This window comes from Solanum verrucosum, unplaced genomic scaffold (genome assembly GCF_900185275.1).
Source record: "Solanum verrucosum unplaced genomic scaffold, falcon-dt-bn FXZP01000218.1, whole genome shotgun sequence".
Classification (NCBI taxonomy): Eukaryota; Viridiplantae; Streptophyta; class Magnoliopsida; order Solanales; family Solanaceae; genus Solanum; species Solanum verrucosum.
Window position 1 is genome coordinate 2,517,292 of NW_026020464.1, and position 17,636 is coordinate 2,534,927.

At 34.5% G+C, this 17,636-nt stretch overlaps 3 protein-coding genes across 5 annotated transcripts; 2 read left to right on the forward strand and 1 right to left on the reverse strand.

Moving 5' to 3' along the window:
* Positions 1 to 1,476: 1,476 nt before the first annotated feature.
* On the reverse strand, positions 1,477 to 4,943 carry LOC125808814 (uncharacterized). Its single transcript, XM_049488475.1, has 6 exons — positions 4,735 to 4,943; positions 4,583 to 4,633; positions 4,359 to 4,475; positions 2,809 to 2,889; positions 2,634 to 2,732; positions 1,477 to 1,905 (listed from the first exon to the last, which is right to left on the reverse strand). Coding segments are annotated over exons 2-6 (582 nt in total). The 5' UTR covers positions 4,584 to 4,633; positions 4,735 to 4,943; the 3' UTR covers positions 1,477 to 1,621.
* A 1,410-nt stretch (positions 4,944 to 6,353) lies between these two features.
* On the forward strand, positions 6,354 to 8,938 carry LOC125808719 (succinate-semialdehyde dehydrogenase, mitochondrial). 3 transcript variants are annotated; one of them, XM_049488371.1, is made up of 2 exons: positions 6,354 to 6,474; positions 7,214 to 8,938. In XM_049488371.1, exon 2 carries the CDS (start codon positions 7,256 to 7,258, stop codon positions 8,822 to 8,824), a length of 1,569 nt encoding a protein of 522 aa, XP_049344328.1. In that variant the 5' UTR covers positions 6,354 to 6,474; positions 7,214 to 7,255; the 3' UTR covers positions 8,825 to 8,938. The 3 variants fall into 3 exon arrangements, with proteins under 3 accessions (XP_049344328.1, XP_049344329.1, XP_049344330.1); XM_049488372.1 differs by having other exon boundaries at positions 7,237 to 8,938; XM_049488373.1 differs by having other exon boundaries at positions 7,329 to 8,938.
* A 975-nt stretch (positions 8,939 to 9,913) lies between these two features.
* On the forward strand, positions 9,914 to 13,546 carry LOC125808902 (uncharacterized). The gene is made up of 4 exons (XM_049488570.1): positions 9,914 to 10,212; positions 10,320 to 10,548; positions 11,699 to 11,851; positions 12,848 to 13,546. Exons 1-4 carry the CDS (start codon positions 10,003 to 10,005, stop codon positions 13,519 to 13,521), a joined length of 1,266 nt encoding a protein of 421 aa, XP_049344527.1. The 5' UTR covers positions 9,914 to 10,002; the 3' UTR covers positions 13,522 to 13,546.
* Positions 13,547 to 17,636: the final 4,090 nt, after the last annotated feature.

The window sequence follows — 17,636 nt, forward strand, 5'->3', positions numbered from 1 at the left end:
AAATATTGTTTGAAAATTTAAATTTACTATTTTTTTTACGTAAAAAGTACTATAATGTGCACTTGGTTACTTGAATTGTTTTTAGGTGTGATTTTATAGTGCAAAAATTCATTTACATCAATAGAAATGTTGACCTCTACATTCTCCAAGAAAATATAATAACAACATACTAGTAGTATAAGTAGATCTTGTCTCTATTTTTTTAGGATATAGAGGTTGTTTCCGATAGACTCTTTGGTTTGTCTCCGAGAAAATAATTTGTAAATGACACGTCCACCAATCAAGTACTTGAAGCATGTGCATATTTCGACTAATTCTTTCTCAAACTTCGTATTTAGTTAAATAATATCATATAAAGTGAAACGAAGGAAGTATTATGATTAAGTGGAATGTTTGCATTTTTCATCAGGTTACCCAATCAGTGGTTATTAGTAGAGAAAATGTTATCACTCTAGTTAGACACATAAATGCAGTATCAGAATTTACATAAAAGCAAAAACACATTACTTTTTGGGACTGAAATGGAATTGTCCCACATCGTTATAGAATATGAACATTTACTACTTTTTAATAGAATTGGAGAGATTGTTGTTCGCCGAGCTCAGTAATGTGGGCTTGTAACCCAAATGGGGGCATTAACGTGGTGGAATTCTGGGCTGTCCCAGATGGTTGGGCTTAGTGGGCTAATTTCTGGCTTGCCCTATCCAAGCTCAGAGTTGGATCACGTGGCCCAATTGAAGAAATGGGCTGCTGGATTCCTAAAGTGGGGTGGACCGCGTGAGGCTGGTTTCACAGAGCAACGAACAGCTCCCGCTCTGTGCAGTGGAAGGATAACGAGCCGGTGCTCTCCAAGTCCAGTAACGCCTGATGGGCTGCTCCAATTAAACCACCACTTTTTTTTTGTGAAGACGGTTAGTGTATGTATATAGTTGATCGTGTTTCATGTAACGCCTGATGGGCTGCTCCAATTAAACCACCACTTTTTTTTTTGTTAAGACGGTTAGTATATATAGTTGATCATGTTTCATGTGGGATTTGTACTTGTTTTTTCTTTCATACTTGGTATATATTAGCATTATTCTTATAGTTTTTTGTCCTTCGATTAATTCATCATTTTGTTGTTGTTATTGTGGTAGATTAAAACGACTTAAACTTTAGTGGAGAGATATGATGATTGATGATTCATATTGCGGATCCCAACTCATTTAGGACTGACATATACCTATTTTAATATAATCGAGATTTGAATAACAAAACACAATTAGTCAGAATTTGTATATTTGTTTCTTACTTATTTGAGACATAAGCCACCAATTTTATTTTATTTTTAAAAGATAATATTAAGCTCTTTGGACATATGACATACTTTTGTTATGACTTTTACGATATAACTTGTGGAATATTATGATACAAATATATAAATTTATAGCTAGATATCGGTGTAGTCACATAGAACATAAAGAGGGAAAACATCAAGAGTAAAAGTGAATCAACTCAATAAGGTTTCTCTTTGAAGAGTTTCAAGTTTAGTTATAACTTTTGTCAAGTAGAGAGTAGCATCACTCACAAACTTTTCGAATTAGTATATGCAGGCTAGAATGAGCTGACTACTTAGCCCTGCTTACTGTTTTACTTTTGAACGAACAGGATGTTGATCGCCTTCTTGAAGGTGTGTTCTTCGACTTGGATCACCTTTCACTAGCCTTGCTCTTGCTCGAGGATCAAGTTTCCCATCATCCGTCTCTTTTGAGCCCTTATTTCCACATGTGTGATGTGAATCTTGAATTGATTTTGGAAAAGTTTTGCACTTGATATGATGTCTGTTTTGACATGAATTGTGATTCTTCAAGTCTGAAACTACTTCTGCTTTCGTCTTGCTCCTCGTGCTTATCATTTGGTCATTAACTGTAAACAAATATACAATACTTTCAGCAAGAAATACACCATGTATAGTGTGTTTTATCTTTGTAACCCGCACAACAGTTCTAAATTTACAAGAGGCACTGTATTCGATGAAACACATGAACAAGTTTCACAAAATAGTGCAGAATCAAGAATAACTTTTGAAAATGTATCAGCAACATTCCTGTTTCTCGTCTAAACAAATTTGTCAGATGCGTTGGTATGTCCATTATGATGTGAGAATAGTCAGATCACCCGTGCTTAATCAAATACAGCAAACTTCCCATGATGTCTCACTGACAACCAGTACCTAAATGAGGATTATGTGCATAGCAGAAGTATATATCCTATGCACAAGCGAACTACGCGAGGGTATGATTTGGCATGTTAGTGCAGAGTCAGTCACAATGGAGAAGAAGCTATTCTACATACCTATTATGGGTTTCCTTCTCTTATACACAGCCACATTAACTGGCCCCAAATTAACAAGATTAAGGTATCAGAAAAGAAACTGTGCAAAGACAGGACATGTAATATTTACATGTTAATGTTAACAATAAGCACAAAAAATGCTATTAAATCATTGTTCTCAAGTGCATTTTCAGGCTTTTCCCATCACGCTTCGTTCATGAAAAATATGGTTTTGCTATACCATTCAGTATGTAGAAGTCCAAGTTTGTGTTACCCCAAGAAGGAATTAATTTTATAATGCGAAGTTCGTTATGGATTACCAGGGCTTGATAAGACTGCACGTGGTCGAGGGACAGAAGTGGCCCTTGTATTTGTTTTGCTTCCACCAAAAATGGTTTGGTTATTTTCCTTCGTTCTCCCTGCCAATCAACCGAGTGAAAGTCAATCCACTTGCAAAGTGAGAGGTAACAAAAAGTTGTTAAAGAAGTATGTAACCTCTCGATGATGGAAGCCCATGTCTGTCTGGGCTTAAAATACATGCTCGGGGTATCCTCACAACTGATGTAGGAGAATCATCTTTATACACCATCAGAAAGAAACAAAGGAGAAAAGAAAACAGCAAGGACCTAGTCAGACACTATCAGAGCTGAGAACAAATAAAATGATGGATATGGAAAGGCAATGACATATTGACGGAATAAGTTAAATACTACAATAGTACGGTTGAAATTATTGCTGGATGTTAATATGCAAACTCCCATTTTTTGCTTAAATCCAACCATCTATACTCTGTGTCATGGTTTTGAAAATGGCATACTGTGAATAAAACCAATGAACCAAAGACTTCAACGAGCACTATGCAAGACAACAAATGTGACAACTAAGAAAGAACAACAGGGATTTGAAGATGTCAAGAAAACAGTCTTGTAGTAATGAGATAGAAGTGGATATGCATCTGCTAAAGCTAACTTAGCTTATCAAACTATATATAGTAGCAAGCTGCCCTATAGGTGGTAAGCCTAAAACATTTGAATAGGATCATCAAACACTAGAGAGTACTTGAAGGATTCCCAATCTAGCGCGATGCTGGGATTCTGCTCAAAATAAATGAGGTCCAGGAACAGCAAACACAAAATGGAAATGCTCTAATGTCAGGATTATTTACAAGTAGCAAATCCTTGGAGGAGAAAGAGAATATGATGTCGTGCACTATTCATTTTGCTTGCATCAGTACATTACAATAAAATCCACATATAAAATGTGTCCTGTTTAAGGAAAGCAAGAAGATAAGCAAAAGAAAAATGTAACTAATATAACTAAGCGAAATACAATTAGTTAGACAAACTGTGTATAACAAACTATACATCATTTCAAGAACTAAAAAGCAATCCAAAACAATGCTGCCATGTTGAAATCCCTTTACTAGGAAAAATTTAAAGCAAAAATGATTCTTTACATTCATATCAACTCAAAAATCAAAGCCTGCTCAATTCAACTACACCTAAATCCCAAAGATGATGTTGGCTATATAAACTTCTACATCCATTTCACTTAGTTTCATCCCAATATTGGCAAATAATTTGTCTTTTAAGGGAAAATGAAATTTCTCCATCATTAGAGGTTCTCAAAACCTCGCATTTGTCCGTATACTGACATACAAATCTAAATGGCAAAAAATTATATTATCCAGAAGGCTTGCTATTGGACTAAAGCCATAGAAAGATATGATTCTTATCAAGATCCCTCATTTACAAATAAGTTCCCCTAATCTAGCATGATAAAGAGCAACCCAAAACTAGTCAATCACAAAAAAGAAAAAAAACACACAAGTTAATTGCATGATTATAAAGAACCAACCAAAAGATCAAGTTATGTTGGGATGGTTTCTGAGATGATCACTCAACTAATAGTTATCATCTCGGAAAATCACCTTACTTCGAAAAAGCTACTAACTTTATGAGATAACAACTATACTCAGCTATATCAGCAAAAATAAAATATCATACAAGGATGAAAGATGGGGTTCCTCACAAACAGAAGTGTACCTGAAGAAGAGAAATCACTTATGGAAAGGGATTCAAAAGCCTTCAAAGATGGCAAAGACTGATAAGCATACTGATCATCTTCTTCTTTCTGTACCCTCACCTTAACCCTTGGATACACTTACAAAATTCAAAAAATAAACAAAATCAAAATACCCTTTTCAGCAAAGGCACCAAAATCAGAATCCAATATACTCAAACCATAAAAAACCAAAATTGGAACCTACTTGTCTTTTAACTTGCAGAAGCTATCAAGAGTCAACCAGCTATCTCTGTCCCTTAAAACATGAAAACCCTTATCAGCAAATAAGATCAAAACAGCAAAATCATAACCATATACAAAAAAGATCAAGAAATCACAACAACCCCAAAACCCCACCTGAGTTCTAACTTAGAATATGCTTCAGAACTTTACAAATAGCTCAAAACTCTCCTCCTGCTGCTGTTTGGCTTTAGATATCTTTAAAAAGGTGAAATCTTTGGTAATGAAAGTGACAAAAAGGAGTGGAAACCTGTGAATATTCAACTAAACACTATGAATGATTCTTGAAAATGGAAACAAATCATTAATAGGGGTTGCTTTCTTTTTCTATTATACTTGTATTATACAAGAGGTCAAAGGGGCAAATTGAGGGGACTATATAGAAAGAGTCCCTCTTTGAAGCACTTTCGGCAAAGTTGACAGAATCTGATGCTTTTACAAGTATGTACGGTAGGTAATGGAAGAAAGATCATATGGTCAACTAATTGCAGGTTGCTTTCAAGTTTCAATTTTCAGTTTTGTGTCTCTATTTATTGGTTCTTTACGCAATGTAACGTGCCAAATAGAGGTGTCAATAAAGTAGGACCAAGTGAAGTGTATCGAGAATAAGAATGACAAAGTATTGGTAGAAGAGGTGTTGGGAGAGTTAGAGCATTTCGAGAGTTATAGCGATTTTGAATATTGTAGGTGCATAAAAGTTGTATTGCGGATGTTGATTAGGCTATGGAAAAAATAAACAGGTCAGACTAGATTTTGGTGAATTTTGAAAGAAAAGAAATGAAGTAGGTATGGAGGGGTTGATTAAGTTATTTTAACGTTATATATAGGACGACTTGGATGCTAAAAGAGGAGAAGTGGAAAATAATGATTTCTGTTGTGCGAGAGTAAGTGTAATGTTCAAAATTGTAATAATTATAAAGGCATTAATCTACTAAGTCATACTATGAAAGTTTGGGACAGGGTGGTCAAGATGAGGATGGGAAAGGATGGATCAATTCTAATTCATATTGACGTGATCAATTACAAAAATCATTCTTATCGTAAGGAGATTATTGGAATAGTATAGAGATAAGAAGAGAGACTTATACATGTTTATTAACTTAGAAAAAGTGTACTAAAAAGTTCATAAGGAGGTCATTTGGAGATGTTTGCAGTCTAAAGATATACTTATGACTTACTTTACAATAATTAAGATATATATATATATATATATATATATATATATATATGATGGAGTTAGTATTCGGGTTAGGATAGTCGGAGGTTACTCAAACTACTTTTCAATCATGATGAGGTTGCGTCAGAGGTCAATCCTTAGGCCGTTCAAATTTTACCTTAGTGATAGATGAAATTGACACGACATATTCAAGAAAAGGGGTCGTGATGTATGTTATTCGTAGATGACATAGTTTTGATCAACAAGACGTGTTGTGGGATTAATGATAGGCTAGAATTTGGGAGACATACCCCCAAAGTCTAGATAAAAAATTGATTGATAGTTTAGATAGGAAACTCGTACAACTGATAGTTCAATTACGAAATTCACAAAAACATGATACTATAGATGTGTTATTTACCATTTGTTCTAAATATAAAACAGAATAGATCGGGACCCCCTTAAACTTGACGATTATATTTTATGTTGGTTAAATATCCTCTGTATAAAACATTAATATATTTTCCACGTAGGATTTATAACAATCTCAAATTAATTTATATTTCCATTTATCGTTATAATATATAGTTTGCGTTGACTAATATTGAGGTAGTAGGTAGCATCTATCTCTTTTAGGGTTCCATCGCTCACACACACTCTCTTCACTCTCCGGTAGATCTCCAAATTCTCCGACGAAAAAGGTTAGTACTTTCTATTCGTATTATCTTTGTCAAAACTGAATCTTCATTGTTGTGAAAGTTGAATTTTTGCTTGAGAACTTGACTCATCGTCTCATTTTGAAATTCAGTTTAGGTAATTTATGGGTTAATTTAGCATATGGATCACTGAACTGTCGGAAATTTGACTTTCCGATGAGTTAATCTAAATGTTTATGATTCAGTATTAGGAGAAAACCGAAGCAAAAAAATTGGAAGTATATGCTTTAGGTGAAACGTATATCTATGTCTGTAGAGAATGTAGAGAAGGGACGAAGAGTAATTGATCAAATTTGCGGACATTATTATGAGGAACCGCGCTATTTTGGCTTAAAGGCTCCTGAACTGCTCTAAATTATAGTTAATTGAGTGATTTTAACTATACAAGAAATAGTATTGTGATTTTTTGATATATAATGTGTAAAGTTTAGTGACTGTGTGAAATTAACTCCAGTAATTTGTTTTTGCCCTCGTGTATGATATACCTTTGGCATTGGATTTCTTGGGAAATTACATATGATTGGTGTATTGTTTTGTTTTGAGGAATGGTTGGGGAGCTGGATTTGTGTATGTTAATGGATATTTTGATTGGAACCTGCAATTTACAACTCTATTAATCTACGTCTCGTTTTTTTTGAATTTTGAAAAAGCAAAGCATAAAAGTGGGATGAGTGATATGAATTTGTTAAAACATGTTTGCTTTTTTTCCGTTTAATTTTCTCAGTTTATTCATTTGGATGCTTGAAGTTGGAATTCGGGTGCCCTGATGCAAATGATTCGTGTGCGTACCAGAATGGCTCTTTCTGCTTGTGCGATGTTATATCGTTCCTCAATTTCAGGTCCTGTGCGACTGATGACGACAGACACACAAAGTGTTGCTGCTAAGCTGAGCAGCTCTGGATTGTTGCGGAGTCAGGCTCTTATTGGAGGGAAATGGGTTGATGCATACGATGGGAAGACTATAAAGGTCCACAATCCTGCAACAGGGGAGGTAATAACAGATGTGCCATGCATGGGAGGGAGGGAGACGAATGATGCAATTTCTTCTGCCTATGATGCATTTAGTTCATGGAGCAAACTTACTGCCGCTGAAAGGAGCAAATATTTAAGGAAGTGGTATGATTTGATAATGGCCCATAAAGAAGAACTTGGACAGCTTATGACACTAGAGCAAGGGAAACCTCTGAAAGAGGCCATTGGTGAAGTTAGTTATGGGGCTGGTTTTATTGAGTTCTCCGCTGAAGAGGGTAAGCGTATATATGGTGACATCATTCCATCACCATTAGCAGATAGGCGGTTATTTGTTTTAAAGCAACCAGTTGGTGTTGTTGGTGCAATTACTCCGTGGAATTTTCCCCTGGCTATGATTACCCGAAAAGTTGGCCCTGCTCTTGCTTGTGGTTGTACAGTGGTGATAAAACCATCTGAACTCACACCCTTGACTGCTTTAGCAGCAGCTGAACTCTCCATTCAAGCTGGAATACCACCGGGCGTAGTGAATGTTGTTATGGGAAATGCACCTGCTATTGGAGACGCACTGCTTGCAAGCCCACAGGTAAGAAAAATTACATTCACAGGTTCAACCAAGGTTGGGAAAAAATTGATGGAAGGTGCTGCTGCCACCGTTAAAAAGGTGTCTCTTGAGCTAGGCGGTAATGCACCTTGCATCATCTTTGATGACGCAGATCTTGAAGTAGCTTTAAAAGGAGCTCTGGCAACAAAGTTCCGTAACACCGGACAAACATGTGTATGCGCGAACAGAATACTTGTGCAAGAAGGGATATATGATAAATTCGCAAATGCTTTTGCAAAAGCTGCCCAAAACATGAAAGTTGGAGATGGTTTCACTGAAGGTGTGGAACAAGGCCCTCTAATCAATGAAGCAGCAGTACAGAAGGTTGAATCTTTTGTAGAAGAAGCTACTTCGAAGGGAGCCAAAGTCCTCGTTGGTGGGAAGAGACACAGCCTAGGCATGACTTTCTACGAGCCTACAGTCGTAACTGGAGTTAACAGTGAGATGCTCTTGGCGAAAGAGGAAGTATTTGGGCCAGTCGCCCCTCTTCTGAAGTTCAAAACAGACGAAGAAGCAATCCAAATGGCTAACGACACCAATGCTGGTTTAGCTGCTTATATATTCTCAACAAACATCAAAAGAGCTTGGCGTGTTACTGAAGCTCTCGAATATGGAATTGTCGGAGTTAATGAAGGACTAGTTTCAACCGAGGTAGCTCCATTCGGAGGCGTGAAACAATCAGGTCTTGGCCGCGAAGGTTCTAAATACGGGATGGATGAATATTTAGAGATGAAATATGTGTGCTTGGGAAGTATGAGCTAAATCACCTATGTAATTTTTTTTTCTCACTAATAAGAGACACAATGGTGCCAGTCTCATTTTGGGTTTAATGCAGTTTTCACGTCTTTATGAATGAACACATTTTTAGTGTCTTTATTGCCTCTCTTCTTTTCAATTGCTCTATTTTTTCCTGTTATCAATTCCTTTCTTATAGCTGATTAAATAAATTCCATATATTTACACTTTGACGACTGATACGGTGCTCTATACTACCACCGAGCTAAATACTTGGGATAGACCGTAGTTGAATTTTTATTCTTTTTGGTTTTCCACCTAGTGTCCAGTACTCACGTAGGACCGATACTCATATAGGAGCCTGACTAAATCCTAATTGCACCATGAAGTTCCACATTGGACCAATACTCACATAGGAGCCCGGCTAAATTCGAATTGCGCCAGAAAGTCCTACATTGGATAAAGCGCTTCGGCTTGCGCCGAAAAGTCTCATGCTCCGGATTGTGCTAGAAAGTCTCACATTGGGGGTAAAGTGCTTCCTAATAAAGATGCTCTATACTACCATCGAGCTCCGGATTGTGCTGGAAAGTTTCACATGGGGTAAAGCGCTTCCTAATAAAGATGCTCTATACTACCACCGAGCTCCGGATTGTGCTGAAAAGTCTCACATGGGGTAAAGCGCTTCCTAATAAAGATGCTCTATACTACCACCGAGCTCCGGATTGTGCTGGAAAGTCTCACATGGGGTAAAGCGCTTCCTAATAAAGATGCTCTATACTACCACCGAGCTAAATACTTGATAGGCAGGAGTTAATTTTTTTTTTGATTGTTCACCTAGTGTCCGGTACTCATATAGGAGTCCGACTAAATTCAGATTATGTCGAAAAGTTCCACATTGGAGGTAAAACGCACCAAATTGGTCGGGAAGTCTCTCATTGGGATAAAATGTTTCCTAATAAAGGTAGCTTTGTACCTATACCAGGACAATAGTTAAAGAGCCCAACTAAATCTTGGTTAGGCTAGAAAGTTTCACATTGAAGGTAAAACGCTTTAAATTGATCGGAAAGTCTACATGATATAAAAAGCAAGGTAACTCTTACAGGGCCGTAGTTAAATTACATTTGAACATTTTTCGGGTATACATGACCCTTAAAAAAGACCCGAAACTTCCATAGAGAGGGGTTTAGAGAGGGTTTTTGGTGGAAATGTTGAAGTTAACCAAACGGAATTTGGCATGGCAGCAGCTGAGACGATTATCAACGGCGATTCGACAAACTGTAGAAGATGAAGGCGACTGGTTTTATTCATCGGAATGGTGGGGCACAACCTCCGGTGGTGGCGACACAGTTTTCCGATCAATTTCCGATAAGGGAAACGGCGTCGTTTCTGTCGTAGCTTACCCTTCTTCCAAACCAGTTCAGTCTTTCTTTCTCTCCCTTCTTCCGATTGAGATGTTGTTGTTGTTGTTGTTGTTGTTGTTATTGGATGTGAATATTTCCACTAAAAATGATTTTTTTAATAGGAAAATTGTTATTGGGGAAAAACAGAGAATTGGCTTCAGAAGAGGTATGAAAAGATGTATCCAGAACATGAACAGGAAGGGGATTTCAGGATTCTTGGTTACCAATGGCGGAATCTTCACTTTAATGAGGAGACTCGTCAAAGCACAGTTAAAATAATGGCTGCTTATAGGGATTCACATCCTGGTTCTATTTACTTGATGCAGCAGGCAGAGTGTCTCGCTGTTCCATGTATGTATCACGTTATTATTATTATCTGTCTTGCAGCTCTTTTGCAGTCATATAATCATGTAAATAGAACATATGAACAAGTCATGCTCTAACAATAAAAATGGGATGAATGGTACTATTGTTGCCTTGGTTCTTTTCAATAGCTGGTTGATCCTCTTAAATATGTACTTTTGTTCCTAGTTTTGCATTTGGTTCTTGAGTTGGTTGGTCGTCGTTATCAAGTATTAATTTTGCTGTATTACTATGAACAAGGTCTTGAAGAATTATTCATTAAGGGGAACATACAAGTTGCTCAGTTTATAGCTACCTTTTTTCTTTCTTGAACCAGTTCCTTTTCATGGTTTTCTCTCTTCATGTGCAATTTTTGTTTGTTGTCACACTGAAGAAAGATGAAAGTAAAGAACCTTCACTAAAAGGCAATTATTTACTTTACTTATAATAAAACTGACATTCGAAGGTTCTCTCTGATTAATTACCATATTGGAGGTGAGAGAAATACTAATTTTACAGTCTGCTGATTATTAGTCACTTAGTTTTCAGTTTTTTGCTGAAATATTTTACCAAAGGAATGGATTTTCAGTTTCTTCATGTTCCTCGACCTCCATAATATCTTCGTCAGCTAGCAGACTTCAGGTTTCAACACTAAGAAGCTTCTTTTGTCTTTCACTTGCATTTTGGTTTTAAATAGAAGAACATGTTACAAATATAATGATATCATTCCATGTGCAAGAAAACATATTAAATTTGATTATGCCACAAATGAGGAAAAGGAATACTTCTAAACAATATTAATGGTTCTTGTCAGGCATATTGTGCACCAAACCTCAAATATGTATATCATGTCAAAATTGTTTTTTTAGCCTCAGGTCTACTGTAAGAATTGATGCACATAATAAATTTCCTAAGCATTTTCTCTTAAAAATGTTATTTCGATAAGAAAAAGATGTGGCAATTAGTACAGAATTTATGGATGTTGAAGGTCCAGTGTAGTTTGTTTTACAAGATCCTTCTTGACATGACCTTAGAGTAAATAGTGCTTATACAGTATTTAGTTATTGGAAGTTAAGGTGTTGTACTTATGCCAGTTCTCCTCCATGATGATCATACTTTCACATTTTTAATGTTGCATCTTTTTATATTTTCTCTACAGATGTGAAGAGCATGGTCTCTGCTGGGTTGGCTACCATTGCATCTTGTAAATTCGATCTTGAAAGTGCAGTTTGTGGGAGAAAAACAATGAAAATTTTATGCATTGGGCATGGCGGAGGGAGCATACCGTTATTTTTGGCAAGTAAAATCCAAGGTTCGAACTGAGTGCTGTTTTTCCCGCCTTTGCTGCTCTTTAAGTCTCTGAATTTGAGCATTCTTTTGGTGGCATTGTGCCATTTGACAAAGTATGAACGGGAAATTATTATCCAATCCTTCTTATCACTGGATGTGATATTAAAGACACATACTTTCTCCCTTTGATGTAAAATCTTGTCTTGAATGTAAGTTTTGGGGAAGATAATCTGACATGAGATGATGCAGGAAACTCAAGATTATGTATTTCTTCTACTATAGTTGATATCCTCTGAACTGACTCAAATACAATATTGACTGAATTCTTTCAAGTTTCTGAAGGAACTTTCATTTTTCTCATAGAATATGTACAGGATGTGAGGTCTGCTGGAAGAATAAATAATAAAAATGAGTGCCTTTTTAACTCGAATGGACTTGGTTGTGGTCTGGTATCATACAGAAAATTCGTTCTTGTTTGCTTGGATCACAAGGACAAGGGGCTTAAATGATGAAGGATTGTTTGTGTATCATACCGCAAATTCATCCCTGTAGTTCTTGTTTGGTTCACATAGATGTGGTAAATTTGGATAGACTGTTGTTCGTAGTAGTAGAATTTGAAGCACTGCTACTCCAAATATTACAAAGTTCTGAAGCGCACTCTTGGCTTTTTGGATACGGTTGTATAATGAACACCTTGGTTAGCTTGTATTCTTGCATTGCATATCTCCCAGTCAGTGTTTCCTTTCCATCCACTTGGATATATTTTCGAATTTCACCAGTGATAATAGTCATAATACTTCTGTCCAACATTTTCTTGGGAGAAAAGATATGAATATCAGATTACCTAGAATATAAACTACTTTATTCTCTGCTTTTAAATCCCTTTCAATGGCATTGCAACTTTACTTTCTAGTTTGACAGACTTGGTACTTGTTCCGAAACTAATTATTGCTTCTTTTAATTCGATGTACTAATTTGCCAAATGTCTGTTTTGGTATTAACCCCTGCAATGTATCAGGTGCTGAAGTGTACATTGCTGAAATCGACCCTGTGGTAATCTCAGCCTCAGTTCAAGCAATGGGGTTCCCATCTTACTCAGTTATGACTCCATCTGGTAGCCGTGCACACTCAACTACTGATCCTATCCAAGAAGTTCAATGGAAAGGCGTTCATGAGAGGATTCAATTACACGAATCAGACGCTGAGAAGTTTCTCCTCGAGAACAAAAATCTCTATGATCTTGTTTTCATCGATGCATATGACGGGGAAGATATCTTTCCTCACACGCTATGGGATCCACACTCTCCATTCCTCAATGCTCTTGCAGACCAACTTCACCCTGAGCATGGAACTGTTGTCGTAAACCTTCACTCAGATGTAGACTTCGGGGATGATGATTTCATTCCACCTGGTTCTCACCTTTTGCCAATGGGAAAGTATATTTCGAAAGTGTGCCGATCATATAAAGAAGCTCTGTTAGGGAGTAAGAGTTCCTATAATGGTCTGGCTTATGTAGTTTCTGTGCCTTGGGTATGTAATACATCTCTTGTTGTGAGCAGAGGTTTAGAGAAATCTGATAGAGATATGGTTATGAGGAATATCATCTCTAAATCCCTAGTTGTTGAGAATATTCTTGACTTGCCATTTTCTTGTATGCAATATCTGAAAAGAGGTTTTACTCTGGTGAGTTAATATGAATTGAAGTGTTTTGCCTTCACTTCAAAGACATTATATTAGTTGAGGTGTACACAAGTTGATTAAAACATCACTGTTGTTAATAGTGTACTTCTTGAATATAGGATGATATGAACCTACTTGCGATATATTTGACCACCAGGTACGCTTTGAGAAAGACAATATTTGATGTCTTGATCTTTTTGTAAATATTTCAAGAGTTTATGAGACATTAGAAATAACAAGGAGTATTCAAACTTAGTACTTCATTGACAACATAAATCTTGATTACATTTGATTAATCAAGATTCTTTTCTACTATAAACAAGTAGAATAATGGTACATGACTTTCTAATTAGGAGCATTCTCTTGTTGAACATTCATTGAAGCAGCTTCCCATTAGCTCCTTATCTAGAAAAAGTCAAAATTGTTAAAAATAAGTCATAAACTTGGCTTATTGAGACAAACATAGAGAGAGGGGGTCATAGGGGTGACATAATTAACTCATGAAAATATAACTTGTTCAATCGCCTTAAAGTTGGGTAGGTTATCAACTTACATATTTATTATTAAGGAAATCTTGTCAATTTAGTAGAAGTAAGATCTGCGTATACATTCTATCTTTTCAAACAACACTTATGAAATGGTACTGATTCTATCTTTTCAAACCGCACTTATGAAATTATACTGAGTATGTTGCTGATTTGTTGTCGTTGAGAAATCTCGTCAATATATTTTAAAAGTACTTTTTTTGTTTAAATGTTATATGCAATATTAGGTGCTTACAAAAAATTAATAAATAAATAAATTAAAATTAAGAAAGAATTTGATAGGTTAGGCCAAGACTCGTTTTTAGTCCATTTCAGTCAAACTCATTTTTATGTACCTTTTCAACTATTTTGATCAGCTTAAATTCAGTCCAACCGATCCATTTGACACCCCTAGACTTAACTCATTGGGAGGGGATTGTTGAATTAACAAAAAAATATGAAAAGAAGTATACCTTGTTTAAACTTGTAGCAATGTTGAATTAAGCAAACAAGTTTACAATTGAATTCTTTAGAAGAAATAGAATGTGGACAATTCTTTATACAAATGTCTGAGCAAATAGGATTGAAGAGACAAGCAAGTCTACACTTCCATTCACAAGACAATTTTTTCCCATCATTAGCATTATTATTTGCTACAAAAATCATAATAATAATGAAAAGTCTCACTATTAGAACCTTTGTGAAATTCATTGTATGTAGTTTTTTAGACTTGAAGTTGGATGGTAGACTTTTAGGTACTGCTATTTATAACTAAAAATATTTAGTCAAACAAAGTAAATGCACTTACAATTTGATAATCAAAGTTACATTACTCCCTCCGTTTCAAAAAAACGTGTCACAGACTCACAGTTTATCCTTTTAAGAGCCAAATCATATGAATTTTACTCCATACGTTCACTTTTACTTGTCACTCATTTTAAAACAAATTTTCAATTTTACTTGTCACTTTTGACCTATCAAGAAAAGACAATAGTTTTCTTTCCATATTTCCTCAACATTAAATATTTATTTTCCAAGACATCATTTAATAAGAATGACTTGATAAATTACTTATATCAATAATTATTTTCTCAATGGATATGTCAAGTCAAATTGTGACAAGTAAAAATGAACAGAGGAAGTAAGATGTATTATTTTTTATCATGTTGATATGAGAAGGTTGTTATTATAGTAATTGTTGTACATACAGTTTTTAAATTTCTAAAATTTTAATTTTAGATAAATGAATTAATCTAATCTACCTTAGCTCTAAAAAGTAATTAAACCGACTTTTGAAAAGTGAAACATTGACAACTAGTTTGAAAAAAATATACTAATTCCTTAATAGAAATTGGGTATTTTAAAATTTTTTTGGGTAATATTGTTATTAGGAGATAACAAAAAGATGATAAAGGTAATATTGTACTTCATTAAAAACACAAATCTTGATTACATTTGATTCATTAAGAATCTTTTCTAGTTTACTTTTACTAATCAAGGAATAACATAAGAGTACATCTTTTTTTTTTAACTAACCACAATTTTTTGCTAAACATTCCTTCCTGCAAATGTCCATTTGCTCATCATCTAGATTAAAAAAATGTAAAATCGTCATAAATATAACTTATTTAAACAAAAACATATAGATAGAGATAATAAAATTAACCTATATACAAATCCGATATATCGAATGCCATTAAACTTGAAATTATCGAATAAAAATAGATATAAAAAAAATAAAATATACCTTCTTTAAATTCGGAGCAGCGTTCAATTGAACCATCCACTTATTACAATCCACCAAGCATTGTGCTAGGCAAGGACGACTGTCCATACATGCACGTTGACAAAAAACCATACAAGAAACTATTGACTTATTACCAATAACATTACTATTTGCTACATAAAACATAATAAAAAGAAGTTTCAATGTTAAAATTTTTGTGAAATTCATATTTTTTTCTTATGATATATGTATTTTTTTTAGACTTTTGAATATGGATGAATGATAGATGTGAAAGTAATGCATACTATTTATAACCAAAGATTTTAGTTGAATTTAAGACAAGTTGCAATATAATTTGATGGTAAAATTATATTATACCCAAATAATTAAATAGAGTTGAATTTGATAATATATGTTAGACTACAAAAGTAAATGTAGTACAATCTACATACTTAATTTGTTTAAAACGTTTTGAATGTTATATTATATATGCACTCTCTAATAGTGATTTTTTTATAAAATTATGTTTATTTGAGATATTAGAATCATAAATATTTATTTATAAAAGAATTATAAAAATATGTGATTAATACCTTAGGATATTCTGATATCTTAATGAAAAAAAACTTGAGAAATTGGATTTCTTAGTAGTAATGATTTTAAACTATATATCATTAATACAAATGACTATTTTAAACTATTTATCATCAATACAAAATGATAAGAAATTGACCACTAATGTAAATGCTAGCAAGATTTGACTGGATTTTGTGATATTTACTTTTTGGAGTTTTAGGTGACAACCCGTCATGTCATCAGACCATATAAGCGTTACGTAAGTGTTATATGACACAAAATTATCCGTGTGGGTCTTACATAGAACTAGAAAGCTACTCCCTCCGTTCCACAAAGAATGACCTGGTTTGATTTGGCACGGAGTATAAGTAAATGAAGAAGACTTTTGAATCTTGTGGTCCTAAATTAAAGTTATGTCAAATGTACAAAATTGCCCTTAATCTTGTGGTCTTAAACATGCCACATGGAAAGCAAAACGAAAAAATGTTACCAAAAAATGAAAAAGGTCATTCTTTTTTAAACTGACTAAAAAGGAAAGGAGGTCATTCTTTGTGAAACGGAGGGAGTAGTATTTAATGGAGTATTCTAGGGCTATGTGAATTATTTTCTTGTAGCCTCTTAGAATATCATAGATTTACATGAAAAGTCCTTAGAATATTCTAGTTGTATAGAGTATTCTAAAAAATAGGCTTATTTGTAAATATGTAGGGATTTATGTAATCATTATTATTTAATTATTAGATCCTAAGTTAATAGTATAAATAGAGGGACATTCATTTGTAAATTCATTAAATAAAATTCAATCAAAATTTTTCACAACACAATTCTTATTAGCAATCCTCTTGTGTTCTTTGTACCATTCTCTTAGCAATTTCTAAAGTTTTATGCTAACTTGACACAGTAAGATGGTGAACAAGTTGTGTAAGAACGAGTTGTCAAGTATCGCACGTGTGTTTAGTAAAAGATTAAGGACATGGCATTTATGATCATTAAAAGTTTTTTCTTTTGCTTTTTCTAATCAAAGTTATGTTTGCACTTAACTTTTAGTATGTACCTTAAAATATTACTGACTCCTAGAAAAAGAAGATATTATACACTTCACCTTAAAAATAGAGTTCGTAATGGATAAATTTAAATTTAGTCAAATTTCAATATGGATGTCAAATACCTTTTTGGAAAACACCCCATCCCACACACATGCTTAAAAGACCACCCAAACTTTTAACTCTATTTTAATTATTATTTTTGTTAGATGTCTGATATTCTCTTTGAGTTTCTCACGAATTTTAATTTATCGTCGT